The sequence below is a fragment of the Panthera onca genome, chromosome D4 (assembly GCF_046562875.1).
Source record: "Panthera onca isolate mPanOnc1 chromosome D4, mPanOnc1 haplotype 2, whole genome shotgun sequence".
NCBI lineage: Eukaryota > Metazoa > Chordata > Mammalia > Carnivora > Felidae > Panthera > Panthera onca.
Genome location: NC_138351.1, coordinates 60,560,686 through 60,576,193, shown reverse-complemented (window position 1 = coordinate 60,576,193; position 15,508 = coordinate 60,560,686). Strand labels below are relative to the sequence as shown.

At 46.3% G+C, this 15,508-nt stretch overlaps 1 protein-coding gene across 1 annotated transcript in view; it reads right to left on the bottom strand.

Annotated features, from left to right (window-relative positions):
* Positions 1 to 15,508, bottom strand: part of CCDC180 (coiled-coil domain containing 180) — a 60,139-nt gene that overhangs the window by 27,545 nt on the left and 17,086 nt on the right. Inside the window, exons 11-21 of the mRNA XM_060609263.3 lie at positions 15,292 to 15,380; positions 13,595 to 13,717; positions 12,284 to 12,457; positions 11,312 to 11,427; positions 9,998 to 10,124; positions 8,676 to 8,715; positions 8,052 to 8,548; positions 6,573 to 6,802; positions 2,834 to 3,009; positions 1,281 to 1,461; positions 187 to 333 (exon numbers count right to left, since the gene is read on the bottom strand). Coding sequence (XP_060465246.2) covers positions 187 to 333; positions 1,281 to 1,461; positions 2,834 to 3,009; positions 6,573 to 6,802; positions 8,052 to 8,548; positions 8,676 to 8,715; positions 9,998 to 10,124; positions 11,312 to 11,427; positions 12,284 to 12,457; positions 13,595 to 13,717; positions 15,292 to 15,380 — 1,900 coding nt within the window. The remainder of the gene's footprint in view (positions 1 to 186; positions 334 to 1,280; positions 1,462 to 2,833; positions 3,010 to 6,572; positions 6,803 to 8,051; positions 8,549 to 8,675; positions 8,716 to 9,997; positions 10,125 to 11,311; positions 11,428 to 12,283; positions 12,458 to 13,594; positions 13,718 to 15,291; positions 15,381 to 15,508) is intronic.

Sequence of the window (15,508 nt, the reverse complement as noted above, 5' to 3'; positions counted from 1 at the left end):
ATCGTGGTGATGGTTGCACAACAATGTGATTGTACTTAATGCCACTGAACTGTACACCTGAAAATGGTTAAAATGGACAGTTGTACGTCCTATATATTTTGTCACAACAAAAAATGGAGGGGAAACAAGACCACTTCTCGATAGAGAAAGCCCAGTGTCCACAGAGGCCCCGGCGCTGGCTCCCACCTGCAGTGCTTGATGAACTCGATGTTGGCGTAGTGAAGCTTGCCCAGGTTCTCCTCCAAGTACTGGCGGAAGCTGCGCAGGGACACCTGCACGACGTCGATGTAGCTGAGCAGCTCCTGGTGCAGTGTGCTGCTGAGAGTAACCAGCCTGGGAGACACAGGAGGGCAGGATGATGACGTGGGCATGGCAGGGCAGCCTGGGGGCGCTGCTTGAGCTCCACTGCGGTGCCCATCTGTGGGGCTACCAGAACCACTGCCATGTTCTTCTGGGTAGAAAAAGAGGCTTTGAAGGAAGCTCAGAATGCCAGTGTGTGCAGGGCACAGTGCGGAGCTCTCAGTGTGCTGGGTCAGAGGACATCCCTCTCCTCTCTCTGGCTCTTGCCATCAAATTACTAAAGGAATTCCTAGGTCCAACTGATCTGGCTCCTCCCTGCAGCACAAACTTTCTCTCTCACTCCTGCGCCTGGTGTTCTCCTGAGGGAACACCCTGCAAGTTCCCTCTTCACCTTTAAGTCCACCCTAACCAGCGATCTCTTGTGTATCTGACCGCTGTCCAGACACCTGTGAGGGCTCCTCACCTGTTACCTGAGGTCTCCCTAAGCACGCAAGGGTCTCCATCTAAAATCCCTGAATGGCTTCCTTGGAGCCCTTTGCTCTGCCGTGAGCATATCCCCACCTCGAGCTGGGCCAGTGCTCCTTGCTGAAGGGAAAAATTCTGTCTCCTCTTCACCTTCCTCCATCTCAGACCAGGAGGCCTCCTGCAGGAAGTTCGTCCCGATTTCCCTTGATGGAAGTGGTCTCTCCCAGCACAGACATTTCAGGGCAGGTTAGTAGCATCCCTGCATCCTGAACATGTGTGCCCTTTTCTCCCTAGCTGCTCACCCAGCCCCCAACCCCCTGCCCCCGGACAGACAGTTCATACAGTTAGACTCACTTGTGTGACGAGGAGAGCTGAAGAGCTGAAAAGAGAAGGTTGCTGTGGGGCCTGGCAAATGGACTCTTTTATCCACCAGGGAGGAACCACTCCTTTGAAAGCAGCCACCTGGCTGAGATTCTAGGGCTATGGGGCCAGAGCGGAGACTCCCAGGGCCATACCTCTGGCTCTTTGTGGCATTCAAGAAGATATGCTCCATGTCGTAAATCTTGCGGCGGAAGTTTTTGCTCTTTATGTTTTGCTCTTCTTGGAACCGGTAGAACATCAGCCTCTCCTTCCTCAGTGTCTCGATCACCCCAGCACAGTGGCTGTCCAGCTGCTCTTGATGAAGCAAGAGCTCAGCTGGAAAAGAATGAAGGAGAGCTGAGGCCCTCTGGGATCCCAAGTCACCTCAGGACGTTCCCCTCCCAGACAGTGACAGCTGTCCGTGCCAGGGGTTAGCTTGGGAATGGGTGCAGATCTCAGAGAGGCCAATCTGACACTGCCCCTGGGTGTCTAACTAGAGAAGAGGCTGTCCAGGCTGTGTGAAGGGAGGTCTCTGCTGGTGGAGACACCTGGGAACAGGTGGGATGGGTGGACATGTTGGGAAGGGCAGGGATTGTGGTGAGAGGCTCTGGAGAAAACAACCAGCACAACACTGGGCAGTCAGAGTTTATTGCTTTAAATCAGTGACTACTCTTTCCAGGAGCTTGAATTCCAACAGACTTCTACGGTGGAGTAAACAGAACCAAGATTTGGCTTCAAAGGCTCCATCATAGGCCTTTAAAACTGACAGATAGCCCCAGGTCAGTCCACCCTACCTCCCTACTACCCACAGTGGTGAAAATTCTGTCCTCCCAGCCATGCCAAGAATGAGTGCAGTGACTCTGGGGCATTGTTTCTCTGACCTTGATCTCCCAATCACACATTGGGTCAGGGAGCCAGGGAAGAGCAAGAAATAGAGCATCTCAATTTATATTTAGTTTTAATGCACATATTTTCTAAATGAAGACAATGAGGTTCCAAAGCCAAGCAGGTCTCCCAAGGCCACAGGCATTGGGACTCCAGGCCAGGCAGGAAGAGTTTGTCACTCTCCAGGCAGGAAGAGTTTGGGTCGGACCATGTGTGGTCTCTCTGGGAGCTGGAAGGGTCTATGAAGAAGCTTGAATTGTGACATAAGTGAAAACCAAACAGGGTCATTGAGGATCCAACTAAAAGTATGCCACCCCCTAATGGGGACCTCTGCCTAAGAGAGAAATGGCACCTCTTTTTAAGTTATAAACTATAAGCTGAAATTAATGCCTACCACTTGCTCAAGATTCCTCACTGTACCATTCCAGGGAGAGTTGATTACCACCAACAATATCCCCTTCTGCAAGCAAGGGAGGGATCAGAGAGGTCAGGTAACCTGTTCAGAGTCACATAGCTAGAGAGGTTGAGCCTGATAGCTCTGATTCCTGAGCTACAGGAAGCATCTGCTATGCAGGTATATATCTGACAGGTGTGTGAGCAGATCTGAGATTCACACTGCTAAAGCATGACAATACTCTTCATTTTAGCATCTAAAAGTCCTGTTTTTAAAAGAAAATTTTTTAAAAATCTCAAATGTGGGTACCTTCTCTGCCAGCCTTGGAGATGGAACCCTCACACAGGGGCACCTAATGAACGCAGAACTGTGGTGGCACAGACACCAGCTGTCTGGGGCAGGGTGGCCTTTCCCAGGCTGGGTCTGTACCTGCTCTGACATTGTGGATGTCCTTTTCAATGTACTCAGCTCTTGGCTTGTGTAGGTGCAGATGCAGCTCTAGTTCTGAGTCCAGCTCATCAATCTTGGTGGCCACAGTGACCTGGGTTTTGAGGACACGTTGGTCAAACCACTTCTCTAGGTGCTCAAAAAAACCAGCTCGAAGTCTGAGGGAGAAACCAGTGAGGGTCAGCCAGTAGCAGTGGCCACAGAGAGAGCTTCCATATTGTTATATAAAGCATTTCCCTCTTTCACTTCTTATTTTATTTCCTAACTACATGATATTCTTTTGTCTGGATGGACCATCATTCATTTAACCAGATCCCCTTCTGGCAGACACTTTATGGTTTCCAACCATTTGTTCTTCAAAAAAGGCTGCAGTGAATAACCTTGTATATAAGTCAAGCGTAGAAGCATTCTTGTAGGATAAATTCCCTGAACTGGAATTGTTGACTCAAAGGCTAAAATACATATGTGGTTCTTGAAGATATGGCTTGACTGCTTTCCTGGCAAGGCAGTCTGTTCCTATTTCTCCGCCGCCTTGCAGTGTATTGCCGAACTTTTGAATTTGACAATTTTGTCATGTTATGACCAAAACTGGGCATATTGTCATATGTTTAAGACTATATAATTCCTTTTTCTGCATACTATGCATTAATATATTTTGCCCATTTCTCTGTTGTGAAGATGCTCTTTTTCTTTTCAATCTCTTTATATGGGAGCTCCTTATATATTAGGAACGTGAGGTCATTTGACTGCAATGTGAGTTGCAAATACTTTCCCCAATTTATCACTTTTTCCTTTTCAAAATGTATGTATTGTTAAGAAGGCTATGTGTTGTTAAGGTGTTGGTTGTCCCCAGATTTATCTATAGATTCAATGCAATAACAATAAAAATCTCAGGAGACATCTTCTTATAGACACCAGTGAGCTGATCTCAAGTTTATGTAGAAATGCAAATGGCCAAAGATAGTTGAGGAGAAGACCAAAATTGGAGAACATACTCTACCAGATATTAAGACTTGATATAAAACTGTAGTAATCAGGCAGGGTGAGGCAGTAATGCAAGAATAGATACACAGAAAAACAGAAAGGAGGTGTGGCAGAGCCATGGGGAGAGGGGAGTCTTCTGGGGTCAAGTGATTATCCATATGGTAGGAAATGAATCTGACTCCTATCTCACAAATTAATCCCAGGTGGATTTTACATATAAATGTGGAAATGTAAAACAATAACATTTGTAGTAAATACCATAGGAGGATATTTTCATGACCTTGGGGCAAGCAAAAATTTCTTAGATAAGAAAGAAAGTACACTAACCCTAATGAAAAAGGTTGATGAAAAGGACCTTATTACAAATAAGAATTTCTTTCTATCAAAAGATACCTTAAGAAAGTAAAAAAAGGCAAGCAAAGAGAGGGATAAACATTTGCCAGGTATTTACCTAACAAACGCCTCATATCTAGGATAGGTAACTTTCTCACATAAATTGATAAGAGAAAAGATTGACAACCCACCAGGAAAAAAAAAATGGGCAGAAGATTTGACTAGACATTTCAAGAAAGACAACCAAATGTTCAACACTACTACACATACACCAGAATGGCTAAAACAAAAACTGCTGACAATAATCAAGTGTCGATGAGGATGTGGAGCAACTGGAACCCTCACACACTGTTGTAAACTGTTAAAACAAAATCGCTTTTGAAAACTCTTTGGTGGTATCTTTTGGTTGTATCTCCTCAAGAGGGACACACATATTACCCTATCTCTCAACAATTCCACTCTCAGTTATATATCTAACAGAAATGTAGCCGTATGTTCACCAAAAGACTTATACAAGAATGTTCAGAGTGGCATTGTTCCATTCCCCAGTGAAAAACAAGCCAAATGTGCATCAGTAGTAGAATGGATAAATAAAATGGGTTATGTATTTTTATAATGGAATACTATACAGGAATAAAAATGAGCTAACCCCACATTCAAAACTACATATGATGTCACTCATATGTGGAATTTAAGAAACAGAACAGATGAACACATGGGAAGGGAAGGAAAAATAAGATTAAAAACAGAAAGGGAGGCAAACCATAAGAGACTCTTAAATGCAGAGAACAAACTGAGGGTTACTGGAGAGGAGGTGGTTGGGGGGTGGGCTAAATGGGTGATGGACATTAAGGAGGACACTTTTTGGGATGAGCACCGGGTGTTATATATAAATAATGATTCACTGGGTTCTACTCCTGAAACCAATACTACACTGTATGTTAACTAACTTGAATTTAAATAAATAAATTTTAAAAAATACATATGAATTTTACAAACATAAGGAAAGAATCCTGACATAAAAGAATGCATTTTGTATGATTCCATTTAAATAAAGTTCTAAAATAAGCAAAACTAATTCATAAGTTAGAATATTTGCTGTCCTTGGGGAAGAGAGGGCAATGACTTGAGATGGGTACATAAGGGGGCTCCTGGAGAGTTGGTAATGTTCTATTTCTTGGGGGTACTGGTTACCAGGTGTGTTCCCTTTGGATAATTCATTGAGCTGTACATTCACGATTTCCATACTTGTCAGTATTGTATCCTTCAACATGCAAATACAATCAGTTTGATCCAATTTTTTTTTTTCTGGTTAGTAGCAAGGCCAGATGGCATAGTGTTTCTTTCAAAACTCTGGAATCACATGGTCTAGATTCATATCCTGGATCTAACCACTTCCTATCCCAGAGATCTTATCCAAGCTACTAACTAAGCTTCAGTTTCTTCATCTGTAAAATAGGCTAATTATGGTACCCCTGTCATAGTTATTGAGAGTATTAAGTCCTCTCAATGCATATTAGCTCTGGTGGTGATCCTTGCTTTTCTTCTTTAAGGGGAGAACAGAAAATGGACTGGGGCAGAGGAATGAGAAAGGATGAGTTTCAAGTCAAGAGATGTTTTCAAGGTGAGATGATGCCGAGGTGAAAGAGAATACTCCAAAAGCCTGACTTAACTCCTTCTACTCCATGCCCATGTATACACATAGGAGATAGACTAATCAGGTGATCTCTGTCTGGTAAGTCCTGCGATGATATCATAGAGTCAGGAGTGCAGTGGAAATGCTATCCTAAAGCCAATTGTAAATTTCCACATTTGGTCCAAATTCACTCCCAGAAACTTGGGAGTTAGGGGAGGTAAATTCTCAGTGGTAGAATTATGGGTCATTTTTATATTTTTCCTTGTACTTTTTCAATTTTCTAGTTGTCTGCAATTAATGTGTCATATAATCAGAGCCAAATACCATACTGATATACCTAGCATCTATAGTTATATAATTACCCCCCCAAAAAAAAAGAAAGAAAGAAAGGAAGGAAGGAAGGAAGGAAGGAAGGAAGGAAGGAAGGAAGGAAGAAAGGGAGGGAGGGAGGGAAACCCTAAGGTTACACATATGCCAGGTTAGAATCCCAGAAATATCTTGCAGAGAAAGCACTATTTCTTATGTACAAGGCCCAAGCCAGCAAGGCATCATTGGACAGGTGAAGGGGGTCACTCTCACAGAAGATATCTGTAACTACAAATAATTACTGGAAATTTGTTATTTTTGTTTGTTTGTTTCTCATCTCTACCTTCAGTTACCTACACATTTTCTTTTTCCAGCTGAAACTAGTCCAATCTTTTGTTATAATACCTCACCTTGTTAATAAAACACAGGACAAGAGAATGAGAATAAAGGGTTTCTACTCACTGCTTCTTAATTCCTAAAACTAGTCTGGATGGAATTATCACTTGGTCTAGGAGGTTGGCACTGGAAGTGTCATTGATGAGAATGGTAGAAAGGTTGGAATTGGGCCTTTTGAAACTCTCTTCTTCTTGTTCCAGGGGTAGAAAGACAAAATAAGTGTGTCCGCTGGAGGTTGTGAAGGACTCCATGTCTTCACAGGAGATCTCCCCCAGATGCTCTTCCTGGGCTTCGGCCTATGCAGAAAACAAGACTTTAGACTTGACATCATCACACATACCTGGGGACCCAACCCAGGATATATCCTTGATATCCAACCCAGACTATATCCTTGATATCAGGGTTATGGATCTGTGGGTGAAATCCCGCCTATAATTATTTTTTGCCCATATAGTGCTTTCAAAATGGGAAATTCTACAAATAGTCTAGATTTCTGATTTCTCTTAAAAATCAGAAAATCTGGCAATTCTGAGTCTCTCCATTCCCACGTGGCATTATTGTCTGGAGCTGAGTAATGACTGCCTAGTTTCCATAGACTGAATATTGGATGCTCTCCAAAATTCATATCCCCAATGTGTTGGTATTTGGAGGTGAGTTTTTTGGAGGTGATTAGGTCAGGAGGGCAGAGGCCTCATGAATGGGATTAGTGCCCTTATAAAAGAGACCCTGGAATGCTCCCTTGCTCCTTCCACAGAAACACAGTGAGAAGATGGCTGGCTCTCTATGAACCAGGAAGTGGGCCCTCACTGCACACCAAATCTGCCAGAACCCTGATCTTGACTTCCTAGCCTCTAGAATTGTGAGAAATAAATTTTTGTTGTTTATAAGCTGCCCAGTCTATGGTATTCTGTTATAGAAGCTCCAAGGGACTAAGACAATAATAGTTCTCATCACTTGTCACTACTTTACACTTGGGTCTCCAGACCTCTTCCTATTACATGCCTGTGGGCATTTGAATTTGGGATCCCTGTTGCAAAACAAGTATGCCAATTCTCCACAGCAATATAGGAAAAGGGTCTTTTTCAATTTTGCAATTATGGCATTCAAGTTACATTCAAGATTTATTAATATGAGGGTCACTTCCCTGCACTCCAAGGAGAGCTCTATCTGCTGACTTGGATGTGGATCTTTTGTGCTACACAACAAGAGAATGGGAAAAGAGGAGGAATGGAGAGACTAGGTTGGTCTGTACTGTAAAGAGGAGCTGGGAAAGAGATGACCAAAAATGGACAAGGGAAGTCATACAGTTCACGGGTGAGTTCAGAGTAAGTTGCAGGCTAAGATGTTAGGAAAAGAAGGTAAATTTTTAAAAGCATTGTTATCAGATAAGAATTGGATCCCTGTTGGTGGAAGTAAAAGATGTGCACACATGTGTAAATCCCCACAGAGACTGCACCACTGGGGACTCCAGCTTGTACTAAGGATATGGACAGAGAGCCTAGCACACTTTCTCCATACACAGGAATGAATCCATTGTTGGCCTACCTCATCCATAGATAAACTCTCATGTTCTTCCTTTTCCTCCTCCTCCTCCTCCTCCTGCTTTTCTTCCACTTCATGTTCCTCCTCTTCCTCCTCCTCCTCTTCCTCTTCCTTCTTCTTTTTCTTCCTCCTCTTCTCCTTCTCCTTCTTTTTCTCCTCTTCCTCCTCTGTCTCCTCTTCTTGAACCATCACATTTTCCTGGTTCTGGGATGGTTTTAAGGAGCTGTCTCTTTTAACTTGCATTTCTTCTAACCCCTGAATAGACTCCTCACTGGACTCATCCATCTCGTCGCTCAGTGCAGATTGTTCCTGCTGGCTCGCTGCCATCTCTTCATTTAAGGAAGACTCGATGTCTTGATCTTCTCCTTCCATCTCTTCCGCTAGCCTGGATGAACTTGTTCCTGCGCTTTCACTGTCCTCACTTCTGCTCATTTCCACTTTAGCTCTCTGTTTACTCCTCCGTTTTCTCATACTCTCCTGGAAGAGCTTTTCCTGTGCTTCTGTTGATGACCAACCCCAAAGCACAAGGAAAAAAATGTTACCAAGGTCACCTGGATTGGGCCAGCTGGCCAACAAATGTACAGAGTGAAGTCAGAGAGGATCAGACTTGAATTATAATAGTGTTACCTGGTTCCCTGAGTTTGAAAATGACTTCCCCATCCAAGGTCTACAAAGAAAAAACACAGGACACTGAGTGAGCAGCACTGCCTTTCCCAGAACGCCACTTCTAAGGGCATCTCTTTTAAGTAAAAGGACCCATCCCTCCCCTTCATCTGATACAGGCCTTGATTACTTATTTCACTGGGATAATCAGAGTATTCCCAAACCAGGGAATCAGTTTTCTTTAATCCCAAGCAGGCTAGCAAATCTTTTTATCACACAATAGGTGTTAATAAATAAACTCTCATTCTGACATTTTGGTAGTGATCTGGGGCAAAGAGCAAGAAAGTATAAATTGAGAGATGCAAACAGGTGGAAAGGAATCTGCTGCTCCCAGTGCTGGATGTGAACATACAGAATGAACATAATTTACATGACCTGGGAACCCCTTCATTAACCCTATAAATTCTGAATGAAGTCACGAATGTACTGTGTTGTGGATAATGTCGATAACATGACACAGTGTGGGCTGTAGAGTTTGCAGTCTGGATTTGAATCCCAGCTCCTTTCAAGCGGAGTTACCCTGGCCAAGTTCCTTAAGCCCCACGGGACTCAGTGTCCTCCCTTGTGACACGGAGATCCTAATGGCACCTAAACTTTAACCCAGGCAACCAGACTGATCTCAAAGTGCAGATGGTAAGCCCACCCTTGTATAACTTGAGCTCCACCTTAACCCAGGTACCATATGAAGCATTTACTAACAAGTGGAACAGAGCTCCATCCAGAGAGGAAGGATTCTCTGAGGATCTGGGGACCCTGCATATATGAGAAAGCCTCATCTAGTTTCAGTGTTAACCACAAGTATTTTCAGGTCTGGCCAGACAAGACTCCGGCTGGGTGTGTGGGAAAAAGACAAACTCTAGGAGTGTTGGACCAGGACATTCCAGGTATTCATACATTTACCCAGGGAGCATTCATTGTGTCTGAATCATGTGCAAGACACTGTGCTAAAGTCAACTGAAGCTGAATCAAAATTAGTGACGTGTACCTGCCCTTCAGGAAATACCCACTCTGGATGCTCTGTAACTGCTGTATTTGACTGCAATAGATATACAAACACATCCAGACAGAGAATGCCTGAATTCAGAGCCCTTCAACCTCTTTTAATCTAAGCAAGAGATGGTCTCTTTTAGAAATGCCTCTAGCTTCTTCCTCCTTGATTTCCTGATAGATTCTCACTGGGCAGGAGTTAAGGAAGGTGTTCAAAGTTAAGGCAGATCAGAGCTAGAAGATATCCTCTCCCCTTTGCTCTTTGGTGAGGGGCTGGGCTTTTGCAGCCCTGTCCATACCTGTTCAAAAATCTCACGAACATAGAAATGTTGGCTAAGGGTGGAGCTGTACGAGTTGAGTTCTCTCAGTGTGAGCACTGGGTACTCCATCACTTCCTTTGTCAGGGTCTTGTGGAAACACTCATACCTGGGAGGGAGGGAGGCAAGAACTAAGTACTGCAATCATTTGACAGCGCAATTTCATATCTGTGAATGGTCCTTACAGAATTAGATGTACAAAGGCATGAAGACTTAAGGTAATTCACAGAGAACTGTTTTTAATATTGAGAAATCGGAACCAATCTTAAAAAGCTAATCAATTGGGAGATGGTTAAACCATTATGAAGCATCCATATTAAAGAATTCTACATGGATATTAGAAAATAGAAAGATATCTGCAGTTATAGATCTATTTGCATTGGATGATCTAGACTTTATTTTAAAACACTCTGTATGTGTATATATCCACATAAAAAAATGTACATGTCCACAAAAAGAAGATGTGGGCAGAAATGAGGGGAAATTTTCTACATGTTTGTATTGGTTAACTTTTTTTTTCTTTTACAAAGAACACATATGTTTTAAATTTTCAAAAGGTAGTAGGAGGGCCCATCCCCTGACTTTTAAAAAAACATTTTTTTAACATTTATTTTGAGACAGAGAGACAGAGCATGAACGGGGGAGGGTCAGAGAGAGAGGGAGACACAGAATCTGAAACAGGCTCCAGGCTCTGAGCTGTCAGCACAGAGCCTGACGCGGGGCTCAAACTCACAGACTGGGAGATCATGACCTGAGTTGAAGTCGGACGCTTAACCAACTGAGCCACCCAGTCGTCCCCCATCCCCTGACTTTTAAACTACATGGCCCTGGGGTGCCTGGGTGGCTCAGTTGGTTAAGCGTCTGACTTTGGCTCAGGTCATGATCTCACAGTTTGTGAATTCCAGACTAGCATCAGGCTCTGTGCTGACAGCTCAGAGCCTGGAGCCTGCTTCGGATTCTATGTCTCCCTCTCTCTCTGTCCCTTCCCTGCTCACACTCTGTCTTTGTCTCTCTCTCAAAAATAAATAAACCTTAAAAATTTTTGAAAAAAAAATTAAACCACATGGCCTTGAAATAGCCCTCCATAAACATTTCGGATCAAAGTTCTCCCTGGAAGCTTCTGTGTTGGCTGAAAGCAGACCTGCTAAGGACCAGTAGGAGATTCTCCAAAGCTAGAGGCAACATTTTCATCTTGAGCTTGCTAAGAAAACCCTGGACTCCAAAGCAGGCAGCCTCTGACCTTGATTATAAATTTCAGGCCATCCCCTTCTGTCTTTTGGGGTCTGGCCTGCCTACCTGTGTTTCATATTCTTCAAAAAATCTTTGGCCTTTTCCAGGTGAAGCTTCAGTGTTTCCTCAAGGCTTTGCTGCCTCAGTTGGTCCAAGAGCTTATCAAGGTGGGCTTCCTGGGCCTGGAAGTCATCCCCAAAATAGGAAGAAGTAGATGCGAGTTACCAAAGCTCAGAGAGGGCACGTGAGTGGCATACAGAGACCCTACCACTGCAGATGCAGGCACCCCAGGGCAAATGCAGGACTTTTTCCTATAAAAAGGGGCACCAAATGTGCCACCACATTTACCTTCAATATTCCAGGCTCTTCTCTCTGCCTATAATATTCTTCTCTGTCTACATCCCTGGAAATCCAGCTCAGATGGGACTCCTCAGGGACCACCTGTCCCTTACATCCACCGGGCCCCGGCAGGCCCCCACTACACCTTCCCATGGTGCCTGCTCCTTGCTCTCCTTGTCACCAATTGTATTTGAAATCAGATGCTGGGTGTGCCCCTCCATTCCCTAGACCTTGTGAAGGCAGGTGGGGTGGGGGCCCAGATCATCTCCTGGGGGCACAGGGTGACTGCCGTAAGTAAATGCCCCACACCCCTGGTCTGTCTGTCTCTTATGCACACTCTCTTACAAACACATTTGGATCCAAGGACCCATCACTAGCCCAGACCTGACTCAGGTATAGATTTCTTCTATGACCATCCAGGCCCATGACCAAGGTGAGCCTTGGTTTCTCCATCTGTGCAGGTTTTTTAGCTTGAGGCTTTTACATTTGAGTCTAAGATAAGTTTGGGGTTAATTTTTATTTACGATGTGAAGTATACATGGTGGGATTTTTTTTTTTTTCATTTTCTTTTTCTGGCTTTGCCTCTGAATGCTGGCTAAGGTTACAGGCCACCAAACAGAGTCATCTGGGCATTGACAACCTGGGTGTGGCCCTTTCCTCATTCCCTGCAGGGGCTCCCCTGGGTGCCAGGAGCCACACCTGTTCCTCCAGGATGTGCTTCTGCCGCTGCTGTTCCATCCTCTTCTCCAGCTCCAGCTCCTGCTCGGACAGCGTGCTCTGATGTGCCTCCCACAGCCTCACGGCCTCTTGGAAGTAGTTGAGGAGATCCGAGCTCTGACATTCTGTCTGCTTGGCCAGGTCCTCGAAGGATTTCTGCAGGGGCAGAACCCAGAGAAGGGGCCCAGGGTGGGGAGAAGGCCCTCCCTCATGGGGCTCCCTCACCAGCCAGTGGAGGTCCCACATCGCCAAGGGCTGGCTGTCACTGCCTGGGCACCATCCTTCAGGGTCATCTTCCTGGATCCCACATTGGCTCACGGCCCTCCCTCCTCTGGGACAGCTTCTGGTCTGCCCAAAGCCAAGCCTTCAGTTTGGCTGACCCCGAAGTCCCATCTCTAGACCTGTCCCATGCCCACCGAAGTCCCCCATGGGAACAAGGAGAAATTTCAGACCTAGAAGAAAGAAGAAGCCATCCTAGACACCAGCTTGGGCCCTTGGGTGGGCCACACCCATCTCAGCCTGGGAATCTTTACTTCTTTGGAGTTTCTTGACTCTCAGCATCTGAGCCAACCACCACACTTTGCTGTTAAATCCTCACCTCTCCCCATTTTATAAATGTATTTTATGCATTCATTGGGGCCAGGGGTCAGCAAACTTAGCCTGTGAACTGAATTTGGCCTTTGGTCTATTTTTGTTTGGCCCTGAGAGCTATGCATAGATTTTACATTTTTTTAGCTGCAAAAAAAAAAAAAAAAAAAATCAAAAGAAGATATTTACTAATGTGAAAATTATATGAAATGCAAATTTCAATGTCCACAAATAAATAAAACTTTACTGAAACACAGCCACACCCATTCGTTTCCGCACGGCCCCTGGCTGCTTTTGGGTGACAGCAGCAGAGCGAGAATTTGTTACAGAGACCTGACTGGCTCACAGAGAACTGAAATATTTACTATGTGGCCCTTGCAGAAAACGCTTGCTCACCCAGCTCCAGACTCTAAGCCTCTTGGGGGGGGGGGGGCTTATTACTGCTCCTGGCCCTTCAGTGCCCAGACTCAGCAGGGGCTCCAAGGAGCACTCGCTACCTGAGTCCTGTGCAGCACGTATGTCAGAGGGCAGCTGGGGTGTCGAGGATGAGCCTGGAGCACCAAAGGGGCTGGCTGTGAAAAGGGGGATGGACTCACTAGTGACAGGAAAGTTGAAGGTCCCTGGACTCCTGGTCTTCTCACAGCCTGACACTCCGGGTAACACCCCCTCCCTGCTCCCCAGCCGTGCAGGTCCCCAGCTACGCACATCCAAGAGCTCCAGCTCCTCTTCCACCTTGCTCTGGAGCACTCCCACCATCTGGAAGAAGTATGGGCTCACCAGGCTCTCTGCCTCCTCCTCAGTGAAGGCTTTCCAGTCCAGCAGCTGCTTCTGGAGGGGAGCAAGGCCGAGCCTGGCTTAGGACCAGTGGGGGCTTGATCTCGGTGCCTGGCCCTGCTCCCCGAGGGCTGCCTCTCACCCACCCTCAGGGGAGACCCTCACAGCGGGGGAGATGGTCCATCTTTATGGTCCGCCCACCGAGGCCAGGTGCTGTGTGCTGTCCCTGTTGTCTCACAGAGTCCCCTGAAGGTGTTCCAATTAGCCCCGTTTCACAGATGAGGAAACCGAGGCTCAGAGAAGTGAAGGAACTTGCTGGAGGCCACACCTCTGGCAAGGGGTGGGGCCGGGATCTGAACTCAGAACCGACCTACCATAGACTCTACAGGTATAATCAGGCCTCAGTGTTGCTGCACGTCAGACCCGGCTCCTATTTCCTAAAACTGAATTATGTCAACTGGCAAGCAGGCTCTTCATATTAATAAAGCCTTGTTTTTTGCACAAAATCTACTATAAACCAATCTCCCCCAAAATGAAAACTTGTCCATAGTTGTATACTTCCGATGCTGCTGAATAGGAGTAACCAAGTGCCCTTCCTCTGTCAAGTCTAATACGCTCCTGGGGTGTGTGCTGACTTCAGCTTATCCCCTGCTGTGCCCGACAAAGGAAGGGAGGATGGGCACAAGGGTCAGCACCCAGGACTAAGGGCCACTGGGCTCCTGGGAGGTCCCAGGCAGCAGGGGGATGGGAGGAGGCTGTCAGGGTCATGGTCCTGGGAAGGTTCTCCTAGGGCAATGGTTTCCCTCCCTTCTCTCCCTCCAGGCTTTACTTCTGAGGTTTGGCGCCCTGATAAAGCTGACTGAGAGGCATGTGGCTGCCCCGAAGGCCACAGAGCAAATGGGCAGCCCTTGGGCCCTTTGCAAACTTGGTCTTCTCATCGCCAGATAGGGCCGGGGACACCCACCCTGCAGGAGCTTGTAGGATTCAACGCGAGTGTCAGCCCACAGGGATGCAGCACCGGCCCCACACGGCACTGTAAAGCACTCTGCCCCCTGTGAATTCTGCTCACTTCCGAGTCTTGGTGGCAGAACAAAAGCTCTACAGACTCATGAGGGGTGAAGTAGCAGGAACTTGTTGGAGCCAGGATGCAGGGAGGGGGCATATCGACAAAACATCTCCCTGCACCCCAGAAAACCAGGCATTGTAATCGAAGCGGTTTGTGAGTGAACTCACCATCTCACTCGGTAACAGAGGCAGGCGGGGTGGACCGAAGGGCTGGGTGTGACAGCAGTGGTGGCACTACTTATAAAAAGTGAAGCCCTGGAAATAACCTCCCCCCCATACGACCTCCACTGAATAAATAATGTCAAGTGCTGTAAGTGGTACAGATGGTCAAGGTTGAAGTCTGACATGATCAGAGAGTGTACAACTTCATCCGTGGGGTCAGGGAAGTCTTCCTGCAGGAGGTCATGCAGGGCTATACCTTGAGCGATGGGTGGGAATAACTGGGGGTGGGGGGTCTGGGAAGGGGGATGCCCAGAGGCCATTGAGGGCCTGGGGCACGCGAGGAGGAAAAGCAGGGGATCCAGGCTGGAGAGGGGCAGGGGCGGGCCAGGAAGGGCACCCACCTTGCACTCCTGCACGCGGGCCAGGCACTCCTGCCAGGTCTTCTCGTACTGCAGGCGGATCTGCATCACACAGCCCATGTGGTAGGCATCTCCATGGGCAGAAACAAAACATGTCAGCTGCTCTTCCAGAGGGAAGAGGGGAGATTAGAGTTTCCCCTTTGCAAGGGAGGCAGTGTCTCCCTTTAGCGAAGATAACTGAGGTGAGATCATTGGCCCA